At 32.0% G+C, this 25,695-nt stretch overlaps 1 protein-coding gene across 2 annotated transcripts in view; it reads right to left on the reverse strand.

The window, feature by feature from the left end:
• LOC126881472 (sorting nexin lst-4) overlaps positions 1 to 25,695 on the reverse strand; it is a 148,395-nt gene that overhangs the window by 43,722 nt on the left and 78,978 nt on the right. Inside the window, exons 1-4 of one of the 2 annotated variants that reach the window (XM_050645746.1) lie at positions 23,901 to 24,147; positions 23,742 to 23,843; positions 13,798 to 14,052; positions 314 to 490 (exon numbers count right to left, since the gene is read on the reverse strand). In XM_050645746.1, the coding sequence (XP_050501703.1) occupies positions 314 to 490; positions 13,798 to 14,052; positions 23,742 to 23,817 (508 nt within the window). In that variant the 5' untranslated portion in view covers positions 23,818 to 23,843; positions 23,901 to 24,147. Of the gene's footprint in view, positions 1 to 313; positions 491 to 13,797; positions 14,053 to 23,741; positions 23,844 to 23,900; positions 24,148 to 25,695 lie in introns of those variants that run through there. The other variant, XM_050645747.1, reaches the window with a different exon arrangement.

The following is a 25,695-nucleotide window of genomic DNA, read 5'->3' on the forward strand; positions in this document are numbered from 1 at the left end:
CGATATTCGTACTTTTGAAAATTTTTCACGCATTAAAAAAAAGAAGTTTTTCTAGGTCCATGTTTTACCGAGATAGCTTTTCTAACTTTAAAAATTATTCATAATTTGTTAATTTATCAATATTAGCATTTAAGCTAGCATTTAAAACTGCGTGAGTACATCTATCAACCCTACAACTTAATAATTCCATTTATACATATTACTAAAACTTACAGAATATTTAAAAAAATACGGATTTTCGTAGCGACCTTAAATGCATTTTTTGTGTCCATTTTTTTGGTTTAGCCTATTTATTACAAAAATATCCACTTACCTAAAATATATCCTTCTAATCCACTTTTCACATAAGAGGAAAATATGTTTAAACTCTTCTTGGTAATAGTGCCTTTATTGTCTCCCGCAGTGCTAAGATTTCCTAATGACATATTATCAAATTGATGCGATATTTGATTCTGGTTCTGTTCATTGCTGTAAATGCTTTGACTTTGACCTGGTACAATAATAACATCGGATTAAAATTGACAATCGCTTAAAGAAAGCAAAGAAATAAATAATGCTACACCTTATACAGGACGAACTTATAAAGTTTTCTAGGAAATCATTTAAAATTAATTAATAATACAGGGTGCCCACAAATATATTTGACAAGGTAGAAAATTCTGTATATTTGATGTTGAAGGCTCAAATTCTGTATTTTTTTATGTTTTTGGAGGATTATTTGACTTTTACTTATAAATTATGGTCCTTGAAATTTCAATATTACTGAAGACTGCTACGTATCACCAATATAATTCCTGTCATTTGGCATGTTCTACGTGTCGGACTTATTAAAATGCCCAGTTGGTGATAAATACCAGTCTGATTTTTGCATGAGAGTTTAATGAAAGGTTAACAAATCAATTGGAAGTTATGTCCGACAAAATACATGGGACGCACAGTAGCCCAAAAACCCGAAAAGCTGACCAAAAGTCAAAAAAAGAATTTAGCGTTTCGAGAATATTATAATTACATTTTCAAAAAGAGAATTAAATTCGGTGTTGGCAACCTTAGAGCTATATCTCCTATATCTGAATTTCCAGTTCAGTTCAAAGTTGACCTTCGTACGGAACAGAAGCGCAGTTAAGAATAACGAATATACAGGGTGTCCAGAAACTCTACCGACAAACGAAGACAGGAGATTCCTCAGATAATTTTAAGACAATTTAATCCAATTTACCTAGTCCGAAAATGCTTCCTAAGGGAGCTAGAGCTCTTTGAAGATGGCGCCATGTAATTAGTTTTTCTTAAATACCTCCAGAACGCTTCTATTTAGAAAAACGAAAATTTGTATACATATTTACTTTTCAGTAATGAGTCGATTTCATCCATTGCGAATTTCTAGTACAGGTCATAGGCGTCCGTTTTGGGTAGGGCAACGCTTATTTTATCGCATAACTTTTTTGTCTTCAACTTTTACGCATTTTTGATACTGGATTATTAAATTGCGAGGTATTCTAGTACTAAAAGGTACTCTTACTTTAAGTCGGTAGGACACATAGTTTTCTAGAAAAATCGATTTGAAAGTTTTTAGTTTTGGGAATTTGAAAAAAAAATTGAAAAAAATAAAAAAAAAACGATGTATTTTACCAACTTAAAGCAAGAGTAACTTTAAGTACTCGAATATCTCATAATTGAATAATCTAGTGTCAAAAATACTTAAAAATTAAAGACAATAAAATTATGCTATAAAATAACTGTAGACCTACCCAAAACGGACGCCTATGACCTGTAGTAGAAATTCGCCCTTAATGAAATCGATTAATCTCTGGAAAATAAATAAATGTACCAGTTTTCATCTTTCTAAATAGATTTTTTTTAATCTTTTTTTTTACATTCAAAGAACGAAAAATTTTCAAATCGATTTTTCTAGAAAACGGTGTATCCTATCGACTTAAAGTAAGAGCACCTTTTAATACTCGAATACCTAACAATTTAATAATTCAGAGTCAAAAATGCTTAAAAATTAAAGAAAAAAAAGTTAGGCGATAAAATAACCGTTGCCCTACCCAAAACGGACGCCTATGACCGGTACTAGAAATTCGCAATAGATGGAAGCGATTCACTTCTGGAAAGTAAATAAGCATACCAATTTTTGTTCTTCTAAATAGAAGCGTTCTGGAGGTATTTAAGAAAAACTAATTACATGACGCCATCTTCAAAGAGCTCTAGCTCCCTTAGGAAGCATTTTCGGACTAGGTGAATTGGGTTAGATTGTCTTAAAATTATCTGAGGAATCTCCTGTCTTCGTTTGTCGGTAGAGTTTCTGGACACCCTGTATAAGCACATTCTTGTGCGTGTAACTCGAAAACGAAGTGTGCAAATTCAATTCTGCAAAATGGAGGATATTCTTGGAGCCATGTTTAATAAAAGCCGATAATATCAAAATATTTGTATATGTGTTATAATAATACAGGGTGTCCACTTATATTTTCCCCCATTTTAACTTCCTATAACTTCTAAACGGCTCAAGATAGAAATATGCGGTTTTCGCTGAAATGTTTTATTTTAGTAAAAGTTTTGTCTGAATGGATTGAATTTTTTATATCGCTTTCAAATACGAAAACAAAAATGGCGGATTTTTGAAAAAAACGTTGTTGACTTTTTTAAATGGGACACCCAGTATATTTTTTTTGTAAATTGAAAGAAAGGTCATTCACCTATCCAGCGATATAAAGTTTTTCAAAATCGGTTGTCAAATCACTGAGTAATTAATTTTTAAAATGAGAGGTGCAACGTGGATATCACATACCTAAATAACATAACTATGCAAATTGATATTATGTTATGTGATTTCCACATTACATCTCTCATTTTAAAAATTAATTTCTCACTCATTTGACAACCGATTTTAAAAAATTTTATATCTCTGGATAGGTAAATGACCATTTTTTCAAGTTACAAAAAATATACTGGGTGTTTTAATAAAAAAAGTCAACAACGTTTTTTCTTTTTCAAAAATCCGCCATTTTTTATTTAAAAGCGATATAAAAAATGGTCATTTACCTGAAAACTTGAAAAAACGGTCATTTACCTATCCAAATATATAATTTTTTTTAAAATCGGTTGTCAAATGACTGAGCAATTAATTTTTAAAATGAGAGATGCAATGTGGAAATCACATACCTAAATAACATAATGTTATTTAGGTATGTGATATCCATGTTGCACCTCTCATTTTAAAAATTAATTACTCAGTGATTTGACAACCGATTTTAATAAACTTTATATCGCTGGATAGGTAAATGACCTTTCTTTCAATTTACAAAAAATATACTGGGTGTTCCATTAAAAAAAAGTCAACAACGTTTTTTTCAAAAATCCGCCATTTTTGTTTTCGTACTTGAAAGCGATATAAAAAATTCAATCCATTCAGACAAAACTTTTACTAAAATAATACATTTCAGCGAAAACCGCATATTTCTATCTTGAGCCGTTTAGAAGTTATAGGTAGTTAAAATGGGGGAAAATATAAGTGGTATAACACGATAAATATTATTTAGTAGATTTTAAGTTGAAATTAAGTAATAAGAAAGTATATATTTTGAAAAGATTAAATTTTCAGATAACCAAATAGTTATGTATTCCAACGAATTCCAAGATGTTGCTACAATCATCTTTTAGCTTAAATTGCTCACTTTAAGATTAAAAAAAAATTAGCTGCCACTATCTGCCCCTTTGGTTTTACGAGAATTTTTTGCAAAAGCGCTCAGCGCTATGAGTTTCAATATGAATCGTTAACAACGCAGAATAAACAGAGCATGCCGCAACATTTAAGTAGTTGTTATGACTGTAGATCTTTAGTTATTTCAGTGTCTTAGGGTAATGTAGATACAAGGGTCAGGTACAGTATTGTTGAAAAATAAAGTTAAAATTAGTTTTGACTTTCTTATGATTAATAATCGAATTTAACGTTGGAATAAAAAATTGGCAGATTGCATCCGCCATTTTGTTTTTTGAAATTTTGATTTCGGATTCGTAATCAGCAACCTCGAAAACCCGCGGATATCAAATTTCGATGATATTACATATATTTAAAATACATAAACCCGCCATATTACATCCTCCATTTTGTTTTTTGCAATTCAGACTTCGGATTCGTAATTAGCGACCTCAAAAACCCCTGGATACCTAATTTCATGCAAATCAAAAAACGCTTTCATATTTTGGCCATCTTTTCGGGTTTTTGGACCACTGTGGGACGTTTTTCGTAGTCCGACGTTCCAAATTTTTAACCTGTTCCACAATTAAAACTTCCCCTATTCCAATGTTCCCATACATCAAAGTTTGTCCGACTAGACACCGTTAAGCTATTGACAAAATTTCAGCTTGCTAGTAATCAACTTTTTTGTGGTACGCGGAATCTATCCCTAGACCTCTACAAGCTGGTACAGGGTTCTAGAATTCTGGAAGAGGCATCTATAAAGCACATGACAACTTTTTACTCATCTTTTAATAAAGGATGAGGAGAAGAATATTTGAAAGCACCTATTAAAATGGTATCTGGAGGAAGTACTAATACAATTATGTACTAGGTGGAAAAGACGTATCTCTCAAAAAAAAAATAAGAAGATGAAATGGGCTGTACATCTAACACTATCACAACAGAATAACCCTACCAGATGCATACTTATGGCGCAGACCGGGAAAGTTAGATGGAAGGACGGTGTTGAAAGAAGGCTTGGGAAGGTCGAAACTTTTATGTACACTAGAGATGATAATGAAGGAAATGAGAAAGACACTTTATTTATAATTAAACGAAAGTTAAAGAAAACAGTGGCTGTCACAATATATACCTTTAGTTAAAAAAAAGTTTTGTTACAATTTAATTTTAGATAACAATACACATTTTGTTAAACAACTATTGTTTCCGTATCGTTAAATATTTATAAATTAAAAATTTTATGACAATATGAAACAGATGGATATTACGAGAAAGTTATTTAAAAGTTACATTTGCGATAAGCAAACTATACCAAACGATATTTTGTTTTTTTTTTGTAGATATTAAATGTTTAATACCGTTATTTGTTGGACAAGCATGTGTTTTGTCAACAAATTTCATTACAGTGATGCAAGAATAGGATTAATACACATGTTTATTTCCTAATCATAACAATAACTTTTATCTAAAAGAACGTAGCATGTTCACAAACATATTTTTTATTGACTTTTCCTTAATTTTCTTAATTCAGTAATTTGATGATAATTAAAATAAAACACCTGTGTATAGTAGGTCATGTATACAGGTATTTCATTCGTTTTTAAACCTACACACTACAACAAAATTGGGAAAAATATTTGGAGAGCCCAAAAAGCAAAAAAATTGTTTGGCTACTTCAACTTATCACAAAATGTTTTAAGGGACTAGTACATTTTAAAAGATCAAAAATAATCATTTTTTTCAAGAATTTTTTTCTCAGAACCTTTATTAAAAATGAACGTAAATCTTTTTACATATTAATATCTAACTCTTAGAGAGCACAAAAAATATATCTTTTTTCATTTATACACGTACACTAATATTGTAGGGGGCGCAAAAGTCGAGGCCTCGAAAAATGATGGCGGACAGTTAATCTCAGGATTGGGATATCTGAAACAAAAAAATCGTACTACATTTGAAAAGGGAAGGTTTCTTACGTGACAATTTACCACAATTTGACCAAAAAATAAAAAATAAATATTTTTTAACCATGAAAAACTGAAGAAAAACGTGCGATTTTTTCACAAAAATTTTTCAAATTTCCGTAAAATCTTTTTTTTTCCGGAATTTTTCACTAACGGTGTTAAATTGTCATGTAAGAAACCTTACTTTTTCAAATGCCGTACGATTTTTTTGTTTCAGAGATCCCGATCCTGAGAATAACTGTCCGCCATCGGAACTACTTTTTTTCGAGGCCTCGACTTTGGCGCCCTCTACAATATTAGTGTACGTGCATAAATGGAAAAAGATATATTTTTTGGATTCTCTAAGAGTTAGATATTAATATGTAAAAAGTTTTGTATTTTTAATAAAGGTTCTGAGAAAAAAAATCTTGAAAAAATGCTTATTTTTGGTTTTCTAAAGTGTACTAATACCTTTTAAATTATTTTAGAACTATATTAAAAAATTCAGTTTTATTTTGTAACTTTAAGGGCATAGGCGCAAAATGTCGCTTGTCAAAATGTTAAATGTGTTTTAAATGTATTTATTTTTTTCGAATCCTGAGAAAACTAATAAATATTTTTGAAAATTTTAAAATATGTGAAAATAAAAGAGAAAATTTACTTTGATTTTTAATTGCAAATATTTCGTCCAAAAAAACTTTTTATTTATTCTAAGGAACTTTCGGCCCTCGGCAATAACGTAACCTTTCATTCTGCGTTTAAATTTTTTAAAAATACTTATTAGTTTTCTCAGGATTCGAAAAAAAATGAATACATTTAAAACACATTGAAAATTTTGGCAGGCGACATTTTGCGCCTTTGCCCTTAACACCTCACAACTTTTTCTGTATGTACTTTTGCATAATATAAGTTAGTTTGGCCAAATCAACTTATTTTCATGCCTAAAAATCGTGATATAATTTATGACCAAACTTCTTGTGGCACCCTGTATAGTAAATAATATATACATTAAGCGAATTTACAAATCAATAAAAAGGAAAAACCAACTGCAATGAAAAGAAGAATTTAGTTGACAGGCAAATTTTGTATAAAAAAAATTAATATAGCTGCGAGTCTAGAGAAAACTCCCGAGTGCAGTTTTGTTGGGCAGATCGAGTATCTAGACAGAACTGTTGCTGATCCCAATCCAGGATAATAGAGGAAGAGGTCTGCAGCCAGGTTAGCACCCCACTGATATGACTTTAAACATATCTCCGTCACAGAAAGTGACGGAGTGGAAGAAAGCTGGGCAAAATGTAAGTCTATATATACAGGGTGTAACAAAAATACAGGTCATAAATTAAACCACATATTCTGGGACCACAAATAGTTCGAATGAACCTAACTTACCTTAGTACAAATATGCACATAAAAGAAGTTACAGCCCTTTGAAATTACAAAATGAAAATCGATTTTTTTGAATATATCGAAAACCATTAGAGATTTTTTGTTGAAAATGGACATGTGGCATTCTTATGGAAAGAACATATTAAAGAAAAATTATAGTGAAATTTGTGCACCCCATAAAAATTTTATGGGGGTTTCGTTCCCTTAAACCTCCCCAAACTTTTGTGTCCGTTCCAAATAAATTATTATTGTGGTGCCATTAGTTAAATTCAATATTTTTAAAACCTTTTTGCCTCTTAGTATTTTTTCGATAAGGCAGTTTTTATCGAGTTGCGGCTTCTTTTTTAATATGTTTACATAAAAATTTTATGAGGGTTTTGTTCCTTTAAACCCCCCAAATGTTTGTGTACGTTCCAGTTAAACTATTACTGCAGAACCATTAGTTAAACACAGTGTTTTTAAAACTTTTTTGCCTCTTTGTATTTTTTTGATAAAGCATCTTTTATCGAGATGTGGCTTCTTTTTTAATATGGTTCAAAATATACTTAAAAATGTAAATCATAAATAAATTTTCATATTATTACCAAGTCTCCATAATCGTACTTTACCATATAAAAATATGTGGTGGATTTGACAAATATTCAAATATCTCGATAAAAACTGACTTTTGGAAAAAGTACTAAGAGACAAAAAAGTTTTTAAAAACTTGTGTTTAACTAATGGCGCTACAACAGTAATTAAATTGGAACGTACACAAAAGTTTGGGGGGTTTAAAGGAACCAAACCCCCATAAAATTTTTATGGGGTGTCCAAATTTCATTATCATTTTTTCTTAAAATACTACTACCATAAGAATACCACATGTCCATTTTCAATAAAAAATCTCTAATAGTTTTCGATATATTGGAAAAAATCGATTTTCATTTTGTAACTTCAAAGGGCTGTAACTTTTTTTCCGTGCATATTTGTACTAAGGTAAGTTAGGTTCAATCGAACTATTTTTGGTCCCAGAATATGCGATTAAATTTATGACCTGTATTTTTGTTACACCCTTTATAATACCTTTGCCTCAGCCAAAAAGTTCTTGGTGAAAGAAACCTTAATAATAATAAATCGCTCTCAAGACGAAGTGGTTTTGGTAAATCTCTCCATGGTTTTGTACAGAAGTGAAGAAGTGAAGGAAAAATGTGAAGATAAGAAAAAAGGCTTACCTGAAATACATGTCAATCCAGATACAAGTGACATACGATAATTACAAGATAATACGAAACGAAACACATTAACTTGTAAGAAGAATAAAAATGATCATTGGAACCGTTTCTCAAAAGAAATGGAACATGATTTTTACGGCCTGCAAAAGGAATTGTGGCGTGTTATAAGAGGTCAAAGAATTGAGGTAAAAAACTGATAAAACAAAAACACATATAAAAGGATACATAGATTGACTATCTAAAAAAGCTCCACGCAGAGGAAGAATAAATGACGCCAGAACCGGAAACACCAGAAATTACCATAAATGAAGAAGTTAATAAATATAAGTATACAGAATCTTCGAACAACACATGAAAAGCTGAAGAACTGAAAAACTGCAGGTGAAGACGGAATACCAAACGAATTACTCAAATATTGTGGAGCAGCAATGACAGAACTATTAATAACATTATAATTAACAAAATTATAAAACACAATAAAATACCGGAAGGATGCAGAATGGGCGAATTAATTCTACAATTCAAAAAAGGATATAAAAAGGCCAGAAAACTACAGAGGTAACAATTTATTAACACTTTGATTCCTGTGTGTATAATACATAATACACAACAGGTACTGTACTCTCCCTGAGGCTATGTGTATAAATTTGATACACATCTTATTCCAGCGACAAAAAGTAGCCAGGCTGTGACAAACTTTTGAGGATAAATGGGCCCAGGAGTTAAAGTGTTAAATACTACCCTAAAACTTACAACTAAAATTTCACAAAATTAATGAATCATAGGATAACTTTACCAGATGAAAAACAGGATTTTCGTACTGGAAGATCGTGTACAAATGCAATATTCGTTATAAAGCAAATTAATGAGAAATAACTAGAATATAATAGACCAGCATTTCTATATCAGATTAATTTGAAGAAAGAATTTGACAGAGTAGGGCTCAGAGATGTAATCCATCTTCTGTATAATAGAGCAGTTCCCTAGATATAATAAAAAACATTGAAACAGTTTCCAAAACAACAAAATGGAAGTCAGAATACATGGGCAACTTATATAACCTATTAAGGATTTTAGGATTTTTTATTAACGTTGCCTTGAAGGATTACATGAAGGTAATCCTTCAAGGCAAAGTATTTGGAAAGCGAGGAATTGGGAGAAGAATATCATGATTAAAGAATCTGAGGAAATGGTTTTCCACAACAACAACTAACCTATTTAAAGCATCAGTTAATAAATTAATTATAGCCAGAATGATCGCCAATATTAGAAACGAATAGGCACCAAAAGAAGAAGAAGACATAACCTATAGACATAGGCAGCGGGAGAAGACAGGGGAATTCATTTATCCCTTGGACCAACAATGAATGGGAACCCCATTCATTGTTGGTCCAAGATGAAGATAGTCTGCAAAAACAGAAAATTCATAGATAACAAAAGAATTTACCTAATATAACAATCTCAGGAAACTAAAATAATTATAGCCATAATGATTGCCAATATTCGAAACGAATAGGCACCAAAAAAAGAAGAAGACATAACCTATAGACATAGGCAGCGGGATAAGACAGGGGAATTCATTTAAGCGCTGGTTTCCTCGAAAGCGGCACCGACAACCTGCGACCGTAGCACTGCGATGAATTACGTCAGATTACGGTGAAAAATTCAAGGTTCTTCACTGCGGCAATGGAATGTGCAAGCTCAGCAAGCGGTGGCTTCCAACGCATCCTTGGAAACCACCGCTATTATTTTGCATGGTACAGTTTTTTATGATGTCATTCATCGCAGTGTTACGATCGCAGGTTGTCGGCACCGCTTTCGAGGAAACCAGCGCTTTAGCCCTACTCTCTTAAATTTAATCATTGATGGAATCACCAAAAGCTTCAACAAAGGAAGAGGATATAGAATGGGAAACACAAAAGTAAAATTACTCTGTTATGCAGACGATGCAATATTGATAGTCCAAGATGAAGATAGTCTGCAAAAACAGGAAATTCATGGATGGCTAAAGAATTTAATATAACAATCTTAGGAAACTAAAACAATAGTAATTAGCAAAGAATCAATCAGATGTAAAATAGAAATTGATGGCATCTGTATTCGTATTCAACAAGTACTGCCAATAAAATACCTTGGAAACACTGTCCAGCTATGGATACCTGGAGAAAGAAGTGAGAAATCAAGTACAAGAAGCAAATCGACTGGAAGGATGCCTTAATAACACTATATGGCGAAACTGACATATTAACTGTGAGATAGTCAAGAATTTAAAGTTCCGAAAATGAACAAGCAGCATTGCTTATAAAGAGAAAGAATGAAGGAAACAAAAGTCCTTGAGAAAACCTTTACAAATTTCGTTTGTAAAAGTTTTGAGAAAACAGCTGAGTTTAAATTCTCGTTAAAAACATCTATGTAAAATTAATAAATTTTATTACAATGATGCAATAATAGTTATTTATGATATAAGTGTTAAAAGTGCACGTTTAAGGCACGCATGTGAAAGTTTGCAGAATGAGCGATAGCGAGTTCTGCAATTCACATGAGTGCCTTAAAAATGTACTTTTTAACAAGCATATCACACAATATTTTTTCTACAAACGTAATTACAGGACAATATCTACAAAAACTTTTACTTGAACTTGACTGACATTCCATTTTTATATTTTTTTGACATTACATCAAAATTGTCTATACGGTCAATACGAACTGCAGTGCCTTAAAAATATTTTAAAGCACTAGTGCCTTAAAGTAGCATTTTTAACGCACGCATGGAGTGCTAAAAATTGCATTTTTAACACGGTTGTAGAAAAAATAATTTATGTGTTATTTATTTATTTTGTTGACTGGATACTGACATGTTGACGAAACTATCTAAAAGTGGTAAAATACTATAATAGATAAACTATAACCAGAGAACTGCTATCTTCTAAAGGGTGTTTCATTACAAACTATGTACTCGTATTTTTGAAATGTCTAATATGAATAAAGGTGCCTTCTCATGAATAAAGATACATACGCAGATATTGCATCTACATACGTTTTGTTCACATCTTTATCACAAATAATAGAAAATACATCGAACGCAGTTGTATGTGAACATTAATAGATGTTCATAGTTTATTTAATAGAAGAAATGAACAAAGTTTATGTAATATGAACCAATTAGGTCTGGATCCCGCGTATGAAAAAAAAGTTGATTAATAGCAAGCTGAAAATTTGTTAATAGCTTAAGGGTGTCTAGTCGGATAAATTTTGATATATGGGAATACTGGAACAGGGGCAGTTTTAATTGTGGAACAAGTTAAAAATTTGGAACGGTCAGACCACGAAAACGGCACATTTATTTTGTCCGACAGAACAGACTTAAACTCTCCGAACAGAGATTAAACTCTCATGCAAAAATCAGACTACTATTTATCACCTGTCATAATTCCTGTCATTTGACATATTCTACTTGTTCCACTCATTAAAACGCCCATTTGGTGATAAATAGCAGTCTGATTCTTGCATGAGAGTTTAATCTCTGTTCGGAAAATTTAAGTCTGTTCTGTCGGACAAAATACATGTGCCGTCTTCGTGGTCTTACCGTTCCAAATTTTTAACCTGTTCCACAATTAAAACTTCCCCTGATCCAGTGTTCCCATATATCAAAGTTTGTCCGACTAGACACCCTTAAGCTATTAACAAATTTTCAGCTTGCTGTTAATCAACTTTTTTTTCATACGCGGGATCCAGACCTAAATGTCATAAGAAAATTTGTTTTGGATTGTACTAGAAATGGATTTTATGAAAAAAATATTGGGAGCTTCAGATATCTTGTTAAGGAGCTAGCATAGGTAATAAAAGGGAATACAGAAACCATTTAAGAATGTTTGCACATAAATTTGAAGAAATGTAACTGTAGTTATTTAGGAACGGGAGATTCATTTTTAGAGCTTTCTTCTACTTATGTAGGTATTTAAAACATCATCTGTTAATATTAAAGGGTCCCCAAAGTTGTATTTTAATCACAAATACATAATCACAAATACAGGTTGTAGCTTAATTTTGTTTATGCAATGCAATATAAGGGAATATTTAACAAGTCAATGCAAATTGGAATACAACGTGGTGTTAGACAGGGTTGTGTGCTATCACCGATACTGTTAAACGTCTACTCTGAGGTAATATTTGCGAACGCTTTATCGCACTCTTCAGAACGAATCAGAAAACGGTCAAAGAGTAAAAATATCATCCGCTATGCAGATGACACTGTTTTTATGACTGATTCAGACCATAGTCTGCAGATACTGTTAAATATATAGCAAGGCTCACGTGGCAATGAATCGGACATGTTGTCCGAGATAATCCTGAAAAATGGACACACAGATTAACAAACTGGAGACCGAGAGAGAACAGGCGAGAAGTGGGCAGACCAAAGAAGAGATGGACAGATGATATCAAATGGACGGATGATATCAAACAAGTCGCTAGCAAGCAGTGGATAATAATTGCCAAGAGTAGAAATCGATGGAAGCAAATGGAAGAGGCCTATGTCCAGCAGTGGTCGAACATAAGTTGAAGAAGAAGAAGAAGAAGAACTGTTAAATATGGTCACTGAGAGTTGTGAAAAAATGAGGATGAAGATCAATACATACTGCGAAAACCAAAGTTATGAAAATATCAAGGAATAAAAATTTACCCCTTCCAATATGTGTGAACCACCAACAGCTTAAATGCGTAAACCAATAAAAATATCTTGGCTGCTGGTTCAATAATCAACTTGATTATAAACAAGAAGTAAGAACGAGAATAGAGGTAGCCCGACAAGACTTTATCAAAATGAAAAGCTTATTTTGTAACAGTAGCATTAATCTGCCTTAGATGTAGTGTTCTGCATTACTATGTATGATCAAACTTTTTTACGGAACGGAGGCCTGGACACTCAACATAACGCGGATGAATAAGTTGGAAGCCTTTGAACTCTGGCTTTGTAGAAGAATCTTGAAAATACCTTGGACAACCCACATCACCAACCAAAATGTTCTGAGGAGAATATGTACACATAGGGAGCTGCTAAAGATCATCAACGTTAGAAATGTTAGCTACCTGGGACACATAATGAGAAACGAAATGTGCTGCCTCACGCCACTTATCATCCAGGGTAGGATTGAAGAAAAAAAGGGTCCCGGTAGGCGCCAGATTTCATGGCTTAGAAATATCAGAGACTGGACCTGCCTTGATTAAACATCTTTGTTTAGAGTCGCATTGAACAGAGACAGATTTGCCAGTGTAGTCGCAATCTCCACTAAAGGAGACAGACCAAAAAAGAATTAGGGAGCATTTCCAAAGGTGGAGTATTTGTAGCTAACAATGTTTTTCCAATAAGAACGATGAAAAAACACGAAGGTGGAGGAAATTGTTAAAGCAACTTAAGCTTTACATCATTAACAAATACAAAACCTGTTCGATTAAATTAAATAACTACTACTAATCATAATTGTAGAAATATAAAAAAAATATTTCCTTTAAACATAACTAATGAATTTCCATAAAATAGGGTATGTATTTAACTCACCATGATTGTTGCCAATTTCCGAATATACAGTATCATCATCCCAATCATCATCGTCATCCCAATCTTCTTTATTTTGTTGAGCATCCCCCCAGTCATTTTGTGGTGGCAATACAGGAGCTGGAATGTTTGGCGGATGAGACGATGATGAAGCTTTCTCTACGTAAGCTTCAGGGAATAAACCTGACTGATTTCTGGAATTAACACCTTCCCACCAACCTTCGCCAACATCAGTTCTTGTTACAGTTAATGTCTCGCCTAGAACAATGCATGGTTAAAAGTACTGCAAGCATATTATATTCCGGAAAACGTAGAATGTATATGTTTAAGCCAGTTATCCAGTGAATTAGTATAAATTAAGAACTGCAGGTAAGGGTTTCAGTGGGCAGTAATTTTAGATTACTACACATTAATTATTACTTTTGATATTATTCTGTGATCACAGATTTTTCAACCTTATAAGTAATGAAACAATGGTGATAAAAGAATACAGTTCATGTATATTAATAAACACAAACCCACAATGTTTTGTAAAACATTACGTTGAGGGAATTGCTTTATATACTACCCCATTCCACGAATATACGACCCTCTTGGATTACCGCGACAACGAATATTTTACCGTGCAAAATATGAAGAACGAAAGTAATTTGCAAATTATATTGTTGTTTATTGAAGTACTTATTAGACCAAAATACTTTCGTACTTCTTATGTTGCACACTAAAATATTCGTTATCACGATAATCCAAAACAGTCGTATATTCGTGGAATACACCATAGGTGAAGTTTTGAATTTTGTAACACCGAAGCTAGTAGATAATAAGTTCTTTATTTATTAGTCTAAATGTGGAGGTTATGTCAACATGTACTAGCAATATTATGGTCGGACAGGGTAACAAACATAAAATATAGTGGCAAAATTAAAAAAAGAGGAAAAAATAGTGTACAATTTATTGTACTACATTGTATTGTACTACTAAAATTGTACCTACCATAAAACTGGTACTGGGTGCTACTATAGTATGTGGTCTATTTTTCCCTATCTATTATAGTGTGCAAAATAGACCAATTTTGTGGCTTATTTCCAACTAAAATAGTGAATTGTTATAACAGAGTATTAATTTGCAAAATTAAAATAATTCTTTTGATGTATACGCTTTATTCACTTGGTAAAGATTTTTTTGCTGGCACTGTATACCTACCTGTGTGGCTAAACCTAAATCTTTTTTAATCTTTTCTTTAAGTCATAAAATCTTTACGAAGTGAATAAAACGCATAAATCAGAAGAATTACCATGTTAATTTTACAAACTAACACTCTGTCATATCAATTTATTATTTTAACTGGGAATAAGCCACACAATTTGCTTATTCCCAACTAATATTGTAAATAAGAGATATAACAAAGAATTATCTGTAAAATTAAAATAATAATTCTTGTTATTTATGCGTTTATAAACGCGATGGTAGACCGCATACTACAGTAGCACCACATACTGAAAGGTAAAATACCATTAGGAGTCAAGGAAGAAAACAAACTTCTTGGAAGAAATATTTAAATGACGAACTTGAAGATTATGAGCAGCTGCTAAAGATATAAATTGACATATTGATCATCAATCTCATATTTAGAAATTGGACCCTTAATATGGGGGGTCTAATCAAATGATCCTAATTCATACAATTCAACTGCTTATGGGTTGAAATTATTCTAAATGACAACCAATTAAATATGTACATAAATATGGTAAATGCTGCCTAATTTTGATATACTTAATCTGAGAGATAATTGACGATTTTTTCTGCCGTTTGCAACAAAATTATTTTGAAAAGCAATTTGTAAACTATAAAATACAGAAAGAATTAATTAGTAAAAACTTTATAGATTTTAAACACATACAATTATTGGACCAAAACCAATGTGCAACACAATTTTATTTTTTTTTAATTAGAATTTATTTAACTATTATAAATTAAAAGGATACAATAACTTATAGTCCACAGTACCTACATCGTCATTTTTGGAAGATGATTACAAAAGTCTTAAAAATGCTCTTAACTGCTTCGTTTGAGTGAGTCTACCACTTTCTGAAAAATTTTAGAGTGTAGGTTGGACGCGTTTCCGCGTCCCGCGTCGTTAACATATTTACGTTGTCGGACTAACGAAACGTGGTTGTAAATTTGTCGGACAAGAGATCGACAATCTTTATTAATTAAATGATTCCTATAGAATCAAAGCCTGCTAGATCCATTTTATGAAATTTTTCAGGAGACTAAAAAAACATTAAAAATGTAAATTTCCCAAAAAGTATTCGGCATTTCTTAATCAAAGTGGTATCAATAAAATGGCGGATTTGAGCAGAAAAATTATGCCTGTAGGTTAATAGATACTTGAACTTTGAAACTGTGTAAAAAAGGGAAAACAAAAAATTTAGGATTTAGCAGGTTTTGATTCTGATGGACTCGAATATAAGTACTTTAAATTGAAAATTAAGAGTTTTGTGATAACAAAACTACCGCGCTAGAGTAACATCTTAGTCCTGTCGCCAGGGGGGGTACAACGGCCTCCTTAATTCAGATGGACCTACCCAAGTTTTTTTTATATATTTTGACCCGCAGAATACGAATTTTTTGGGTAACAGTTGATCCGGATGTCGATAAGATTGTTATAGACAAAGAACTTGAGGAATTACATAACAGCGATTTCTCGCAAAACAAAACATCTTTTTGTATTTTTTGGGTCATTTTAAGCAAAAAATATTCCTACAAGTTTTTTCGTAGAATGCATAGTTTTCGAGATAACCGCGGTTGAACTTTCAAAAAATCGAAAAATTGTAATTTTTGAACCCTAATAACTTTTGATTAAAAAATAAAGTAGCAATTCTGCTTACCGCATTTGAAAGTTTAAGTCAAATTATATCGGTTTTGATTATTTGCATTGCTAAAAATTTATTATTTTATTGTTAAACAAAGCTATAAACACCTAGTATGTGAGTGATGTTTTCTATGATTTCTCATTTAAAATCGAACGAGTAGGTAGAGTACCTAGCTACAAGTGCAAGCGAGGCAATTTCTACGTAGCATGCGTTAAAACGTATGTATTAGGCACGGGAAACACTATGTGTTTATAGATTAGTTTAACAATAAAAAAATTAATTTTTAGCAATGCAAATAATCAAAACCGATATAATTTGACTTAAACTTTCAAATGCGGTAAGCAGAATTGCTACCTTATTTTTTAATCAAAAGTTATTCGCGTTCATAAATTGCAATTTTTCGATTTTTTGAAAGTTCAACCGCGGTTATCTCGAAAACTATGCATTCTACGAAAAAACTTGTAGGAATATTTTTTGCATAAAATGACCCAAAAAATACAAAAATATGTTTTGTTTTGCGAGAAATCGCTGTTATGTAATTCCTCAAGTTCTTTGTCTATAACAATCTTATCGACATCCGGATCAACTGTTACCCAAAAAATTCGTATTCTACGGGTCAAAATATATAAAAAAAACTTGGGTAAGTCCATCTGAATTAAGGAGGCCGTTGTACCCCCCTGGCGACAGGACTATCTTGCGGATGTCGCATTCTACGATTTTGTTATTACAAAACTCTTAATTTTTAATTTAAAGTTCTTATATTTAATTAATAAAGATTGTCCGCGAAACGCGACCAACCGCACACTGAAATTTTTCAGAAAATGGTAGACCCGCCCAAACGAAGCAGTTAAGATCATTTTTAAGACTTTTATAATCATCTTCCAAAAGTACTGTGGACTATTAATCGTGTTTGATACTATGTTGTTTCACCATTTAATCAATAATATATATAATACTTTTATCAACCACAAAAATGAACAAAAAGAAAAAGTAATGTTTGACGCAAATTAAATATTATCAAATAAACTTAATCTATCTATTTAATTTAAAAAACGGGATGTGACACTCCGGGAGTGACCTAGAAAGGGAAGCATAGCTTTCTTATCGTACTCTACGCACGAGCGATGGATTATACAATGCTAGTCAAAAGTCCGTACCCCCCTCGTATCTTTTGAAAGGTTATACTTATAATAGTGAAATTTGGAGGGAGGAAATAAACGGGTGTAGGCTTCTTAACTAGTCATGACATGTGACGTAATAGTGACAGATGACTTTACAGCGCCACTGTGACAGATAATTTTAAATGGGATCCTATGGCAAGTAATATCTCGTTTGAAAGATATTCAAAATACCTATTCAGTCATATTAATTTTTTTGGATATAAATTGATTTTGATTTTGGTGAATAAATGAAATAAATATAAAATTGTAGTTTCGCATTTAATTAATAAAAATTCAAATGTCCGCCTATGGTTTTTTTGTCAAAAAAGTTCACTTTTTTCAGTTCTCTAATAGTTTTTACGTCACCTTCAACCCTTTTGACAAGTAATCATAGGCGGAGGTTTGAATTTTTATTAATTATATGCGAAACTACAATTTTATATTATTTCATTTATTCATCAAAATTAGCTTAAACTCAAACAGAATTAGTATGACTGAATCGGTATTTTCAATACCTTTTAAACGAGGTATCACTTGCCATAAGGTCCCATTTAAAATTATTTGTCATGGTGGCGCTGCAACGTCATCTGTCACTATTACGTCACATGTCATGACTATTTAAGACGCCTACATCCGTTTATTTCCTCTCTCCAAATTTCACTATTATAAGTATAACCGTTCAAAAGATACGATGGGGGGTACGGACTTTTGAGTAGCACTGTATAAATATAAATACAGTGCGGTGGAATAAGTGTTGCCCCCCCCCCTGTTAACTTGTTTATTTTAAGAATATAAGCAAAACGCTCGGATAGGTCGATTTTTAAACTAACCATAGTATATTATAGCATCAACGTTTCGAACTTTACGCGATCCCTCTTCAGGTGACAGCCATAACTCTGATTTTTTTAAATGGGAAAGTAGATTATGTGACAGCTCATTTAAAAGCTCTTAAAATACTAATTTCAAAAATGTATAATACTTTAATCCTGTTTGAGAGCGTAGGCGCAAAATTTCGGTCGAATTCTTTCTAAATGCAATCATTTTTTCGAATCCTGAAAAAACTAATAAATATTTTTGAAAAATTTAAACGCAGAATGAAATATTACAGTATTGTCGATGGTCCAAAATCCCTAAGAACTCCTATAATGTTTATTTTAATAAGTCACAGTGGTGAAAAAAGAGAAAATTTAGTGTGATTTTTAATTTCAAATATATCATTCAAAAGAAACTTTTTGTTTATTCTAAGGGACTGTCAGCCATCGGTAATAATCTAATCATTCATTCTGCGTTTAAATTTTTCAAAAATACTTAGTTTTCTCAGAATTCGAAAAAAATAAATGCGTTTAAAAAGAGTCCGACCGAAATTTTGCGGCTACGATCTCAAAAAGGATTAAAGTATTATACGTTTTTGAAATCAGTATTTCAAAAGCTGTTAAATGAGGTGTCACATGATGTACTTTACCATTTAAAAAAATCAAAGTTATGGTTGTCACCTGAAGAGGGATCGCGTAAAGTTCGAAACGTTGATGCTATAATATACTATGGTTAGTTTAAAAATCGACCTGTCCGAGCGTTTTGCTTATATTCTTAAAATAAACAAGTTAACGGGGGGGGGGGCAATAAACAAGTTAACACTTATTCCACCGCACTGTATATATGAGGCGGGGGTGATTTTTACCAAAAAGTGTATTATTGTATTGTATCTTAAGAAAAGTAGCCTATAGCTATTTTTTAGATTTCTAGGCGAACTTGGACCTGAGATATGACCCATCGAAAGTGTCAAAAAGTCCCTTTTACATGCTATATTTTAAGAGCTACATCTCTGAGCCGAGAGATGGATTTCTTGTTATAACTTCATCCTTTTGATGAAATAATTTGCAAAGCTGTAAAAGATACGTTGTATTTTATAGGCTAAGAAAAATGAAAAGACAACAAGACTTACAAATTTTTCTGAATTTCAACTAAGTAATTGTCAAAATTTAACTAAACGAGGAAAAAAATGTAGAAATGGCAAATGAAAGCGTTTTTCAATACCTTTCAAACAAGTATAAATTAAAATACTTCTATAGCTACAGTTCATCCCAAACCCTTTTTTCAGTGCGTCATAATTTGTTGAATTCGCTCTAACACATTAAGCTTGAAGTGACAGAAAAAAATGCATGTCAGTGATTATTATACATAGAACTTCGAATATTATGTAAATATGAAGGGTATTTCCATGTTAAAGCAACTTATACTTATATTATTGACAATTACATTACTCTAAATATATAACCAATCCATGATGCGAATAAAGATAATTTGAAAAAAAAAGTAATCTATTGTGACTGTATTTTTATAATATTAACGGATAAAATGACAATTGTAATTCCAGGTGAGAAATTTGTAAATGACGTAAATTGTATAGTAAAATTGTATTCTATATTTATTTACTTTTTCCTTAAAATATTCTAAATATTAATAATCTGGCAAATATTTATATAAATACTGATATTTATATAAACCTAAATATACATATTCTGACAACTGTTAGATTTAACTAAAATGTCATGCAGTGATTGGCGACATTCTTAAAATCTTATATGACATCAAAATTAATGATGCACTGAAAAAAGGGTTTGGGTTACAGTTGTTCTTCTTTTTAATATACCTCTGTACAATGCACCGCTCTGTCCATAGTCCATAGCCTGCGATAAGATAGTTATGTTTCCATTAGTTAAATAAATTCTAATTCAGAAAAGTACAATTGTGTTGCATAACGGTTTTGGTCCATTCATGTAAGCTTCTTGATCACTCAGCTGGTGTACTTATTAATTTTTTTCTGCATTTACATATACACCTTTACATGAGCCCTGATAAAAAAGCTAAGCTTCCAATAAGAATGATTTTATGGAAATGTAGATCTACGGAAGAGATAGTTCAGAAAGTACTAACGGAAACATGTGGAATTAAAGTCAACAGAGAACCTATAAATAACGTTGGATGTGCTGATAACATGTTAGTGATCGCAGAGTACAAAAAGCAAAAGACGAAATTCATGACCATTGCAAAGACACAACAATAATCGAAAAATATTATGCTCTTACCCGGAAAACACAAAACAAAAGTCTAAACTCTTCCAAACTAAACAGCCATAACTACAAAATATTACACTTTTCGGCAGAAGCCAAGTGGAAATTTTGGTATATTGGAAATATTCCAATAATAAGAGTAGCAACTCGAAATGTTACACTTTTACCGAGAGAACATGAAACTAAAGTTTACAGCACTTTTAAAGAAACAGTAATAACTACAATTATTACACTTTTTTGATTGGAAAATGTTGATGTACAATGTACCTGTTCCAAGGAATACCTAGAGATTCTTGTGCCATCTCGGCAATAACAATTGAACTATTATTACAGTTTTCTTAGGGGATAGTGCTTTAGATATACTGAGCATGCGACTTTTCCCCAACACGACTCTACCTTATCAGCAGAGTCTACAAGAAGAAAGAAATATGTATGTCTTTGTACTCACTTTATCACGCTTAACGAATTACGGGATCTGGATTTCAATGCATATATTTTTTTTATAATTCTCGTATCAAAGTTACGCGTGAAGTTAGTCGTATTGATGACAGTTGGGGAAACGTCCGCGTCCCAGATATACTATCCATTCCTGTAGAAAAGTGAGGATAAAAAAAAATTATTTACCAAGTACTACACTTTTCTTCTGAACGTGCGATATGTCGAATTATGACCAATAGAATTTTTTATGCTTCTGAAATTCTCTCCTGCACAGACACACAACAACTGAAATGTGTAAACTCATACCAATGGTCAAATTAGAGTTACTTACAAACCAGTACGAATCCTCTCCAATTCTGTTAAACAGGTCTGTACCGGAACAATGTAAAGAAGAAAAGTTTGTTTTACAAAACGGAACATTGATTTCAGGTATGTTCCTTTGTTTTTAAGTGTAACACTAGTTGTGAAAAAGTGTAGAAGTGCTACACTAAGTCGTTTCTGTGTTAGGTGTAGTGGTACACTAAGTCGTTCCTTTGAAAAGTTTAACACTGGTGTAGTTAAATCTACACCTACTTCTGATTGGGTGGCAAACTACACTCGCTACACTCATCTCGCACAGTATCATCCAATCGAGTTTGACAACTGTTTAGCTGTCAGATATGTTTGTTTACAACAAAATATCATTTTCTTTTTAGTTTAAATTAAATCTAAAAATTTCAAAAAGCTTGTAATACCTAATTTTAAGAAATTAATTACCTACAAATTCTAATTTCATTTAATTTTTTATTTTATTGTTTCTAACCTGACCAAAATAACCTGACTTATCAAAATTGTAACTCAAAGGTTAATTACACTAGAATGTTACTTTGTTTAGTGGTACACCCATGATTTTCGTTTGCCACTAGCCAGTGTAGCCTATAATCAAGTACATCGAAAGTCCTGCACTAGAAAACAAAGGAACAGATCATTCATAAACCAGCAGCGGGATTACGAACACTCGATGCGAGATCGCAAAATGAACCGTAGGTAAACTCGATGCGAATACGCATCGAAGCCAAAAAGTGATTATGAACTGGGTTCGAGTAGACTGTCAGAAAATCATCGGCAATTTTCGTATTTTTGAACCTACGGGATAATATTTCGAACAAATGGAATGATGTGCACGTTATATGCCAAGGAATTTCTCTCATTAACCTCAATAATTATTACAATAGAATATAAAATAAAGTTTTTATTACATATTTAATTGTTATAAACGTTTATTTTATATTCTAAGGATGGTACAGTGATAACGTGTACCTAGATATAAAAATATATGATTTTCGAACTTGAGTAGAATTTGAGATTAATTATGATTTTTTACCGTTATTAAAGATTAAATGGCCAGGGAAAGATGGGATACGTTATATAAAAATATTACTAAAGGTCGTAATGATCACGATCACTGCTAACTACCTATTCACTTCATCGAATTCTGTCTCAGAGCTTTCCTTCACTTCACATATTTTTAAAGTAGGAGTAAGTATTAGAGAACTTCTGTCCGTGTAATGAGTGTAATAACACCTCACTGGGAGATTTAAACAATATATTTTTTTAATGTTCAAAACATGAGAATTATTATCAAAACCGTATAATCTAAATATCGTTTGATTAACGATTTACATTATTTTTAAATTGAAAAAATCAAAGTATGAAGTAAGTAGGTTATGTCACTTTTATTATGTATTCACTTTTATTAATTTTTATACTTGGACCGGCAAGAGAGAAAGCGTTATAGGAGATCAGCGATCTATCAGAGAGAGATAGATAGTTCGAGTTGGCAACTCGACAGGGTCGTAGGTATCGAGCAGTGCCTTCGAGTTGACTCGCATCGACAACGTAGGGAAAGAGGTTTTGTAATCACTCCCTACGGTAAACATGGCGGATACGATGCATATCGAGTGTACGTAATCCGGGCCCACCACTGACTCATACACAAAAACATTTATAGAAGTATTGCAACAGGAAATCGTGAAGATTTGGAAACATTTTCCCACCAGTAGGCAAATATTTTATGCTTTTAAAATGATGGAATCTCAATTTTTAGATAATACTTACCAAATAGTGTAAGATAGTACAACTTTTGACAAAACAGAACATCAAATTAATAAGAAAGGACTCAGAATACTGTATATATGTGTATATTCATGAGTTGTTAAAAGTTATAGGTGCCAAGGCAATAAAAGAAACCCAGTTTGTTCTATTTAAAACCGAGTACTAACTCATCATCTTTTGATGTAGATATTCATTGAAATTTGAGAAAATTAATAACTTATAGCAACTGGTTTTACTGGATTAACATACACTTCCAAAATTATTCATTGTTAGAGTCAAAACTGACACAGGTTGGCGAATTTCTTTACCTGCAACAATACTCATTTCAGCAGTGTTCGATTCTCCTTGAAAATCATAAAGGACCTTAACTGTAAATGTGCCCATTTTTCTTGTTAATAAGACCAAAAAACCTAAAAAAAAATATTCATTAATTGTGGGTGGTACAGTACTAATGAACTTTAACTAACCTATTATGTTGGTTAACGTCTTCCAATAATCTGTTTTGTTATTGTGGACACGAACAAACTTATTTTGTAAATAATTACTGGAAATATAGATTGATTTTTTTAATAACACAACTGCAAAATCTTGTTTTTTATCACGTAGTTGCCCACTTTTATTACATGTCAATAGGATTTGTCATTTCCATTTCCATGTTTAATGTTTACGCATGTTACTGATGTTGACGTTTCACTAACGTAAATCGTAAAACTCATACGGTTTGCGTCTTACGATAATCGGACGTGTCTATGAGTACGAAACTACTGCGGGTTATTATAAGTAAGTATTTAATATTTAAATTCTTAGATTATTCAGGAAATTAGACTTTTACAATTTTTGTATATCTTCTCGTACAACAGAAACTATGTCATCTTAAATGTCGCGGCAGATTATCATGCACGAATCGTTTCCAGCACGTAGCGTTTAGTTTCCGAAAAATATTGATATATTAATGGTTTTAAATATGAACAATTCACACAGTCCGGAACGTATCGCAAGAGACCCCTATGTGTAAAATCAGGTTTTTCGGAGACTACGCTACGTGCTGGAAACGATTCGAGCTGCGACCTTAAGACTGCACTGAAAGCGGAAATATCATACACCTTAATATGAAAACCGGCTGTGAAGAGATAGTTGTGGTTTAGTATTGGTCAGAATTATCATGTTAATTAATAATTAATTAACACATTTACAAGTGATCTGAAGAATTTTATTTTTAAACAAATATATCCCAGGCAACCAAGTGACGTCAATAACGTCGAGGAAGCGTCAGTTTTTGGTTGAATATACAGTTGAGTCCGCGAGTCTTTACCCGTGCGACATTACCTAATACCTGGCGAGATAAAACAGATACTTTTAATCTAGCATCATTCTCTTCCACGCATGAAATTAATGACAAACCAGCTGCCGCCTGTTATTAAGTAAAAACACATGTTATTTTTATGAACGATCTAGATTCAGTGCATTGAAAAGAGATAGATACAAAGAAAGACGATTGGGGATGTTTTCACATATTTTAAGTACAATTTCTGACGTTTCGCGGTTAAGTACAATTTTTGACGTTTTGGTTTGTTTACTTTTGTGGCTGTGAGTTTGTTGAATTTTTTGCTGTTATTTTGTCGAATTTTTGCATTTTTAAGTTTTTTTTTATAGTATACAAACAGTTGTTTTCACAACTAATTTTATATTGGAGTTAGAAATTTTATGATAAGTTTATGCTATTTTACGATAAATTTTGACAGCTTATACATAACCTCATTGTTGACACAGTTAAGGAATGCTTGTGTTTAATGTTCCGCCAAAGTGAATAAAATAACAAAAACAAAATATGTTATCAATTTTTTTTATAAATTGTTTATTTATTTATTAATCAATGATAATAAAAGAATTTACGAAGATAGAAGCTACTTCAAATGAAATAGAAATTAAAAGAAGCTACTTCAAATGTAGCTGTAATTATGCACCAATATTTTAATGAAAAACTTAAATTTGACATTCTATTTATTTGATAACGTCAAATTTTATACTATAACCCGTGATCGGAATAATACCCACTTTCTGTCAATTACTGTTGCGTTTAGTAAATTTCTGACTTATTTCGTATGCTTTAAATGATGACGCATGAGTAAAGACTCGACGACCCAACTGTATACCAGAGACATGTTAACCATAGACGAGGCTAGTCATATGCCACTTAATGCATCGGGGTGTAACGCCGATATCAAGGATGCTATTGGTCAATATTCATTTTGAGTGGTCTAG

Source organism: Diabrotica virgifera, chromosome 3 (assembly GCF_917563875.1).
Source record: "Diabrotica virgifera virgifera chromosome 3, PGI_DIABVI_V3a".
NCBI classification, from domain to species: Eukaryota; Metazoa; Arthropoda; class Insecta; order Coleoptera; family Chrysomelidae; genus Diabrotica; species Diabrotica virgifera.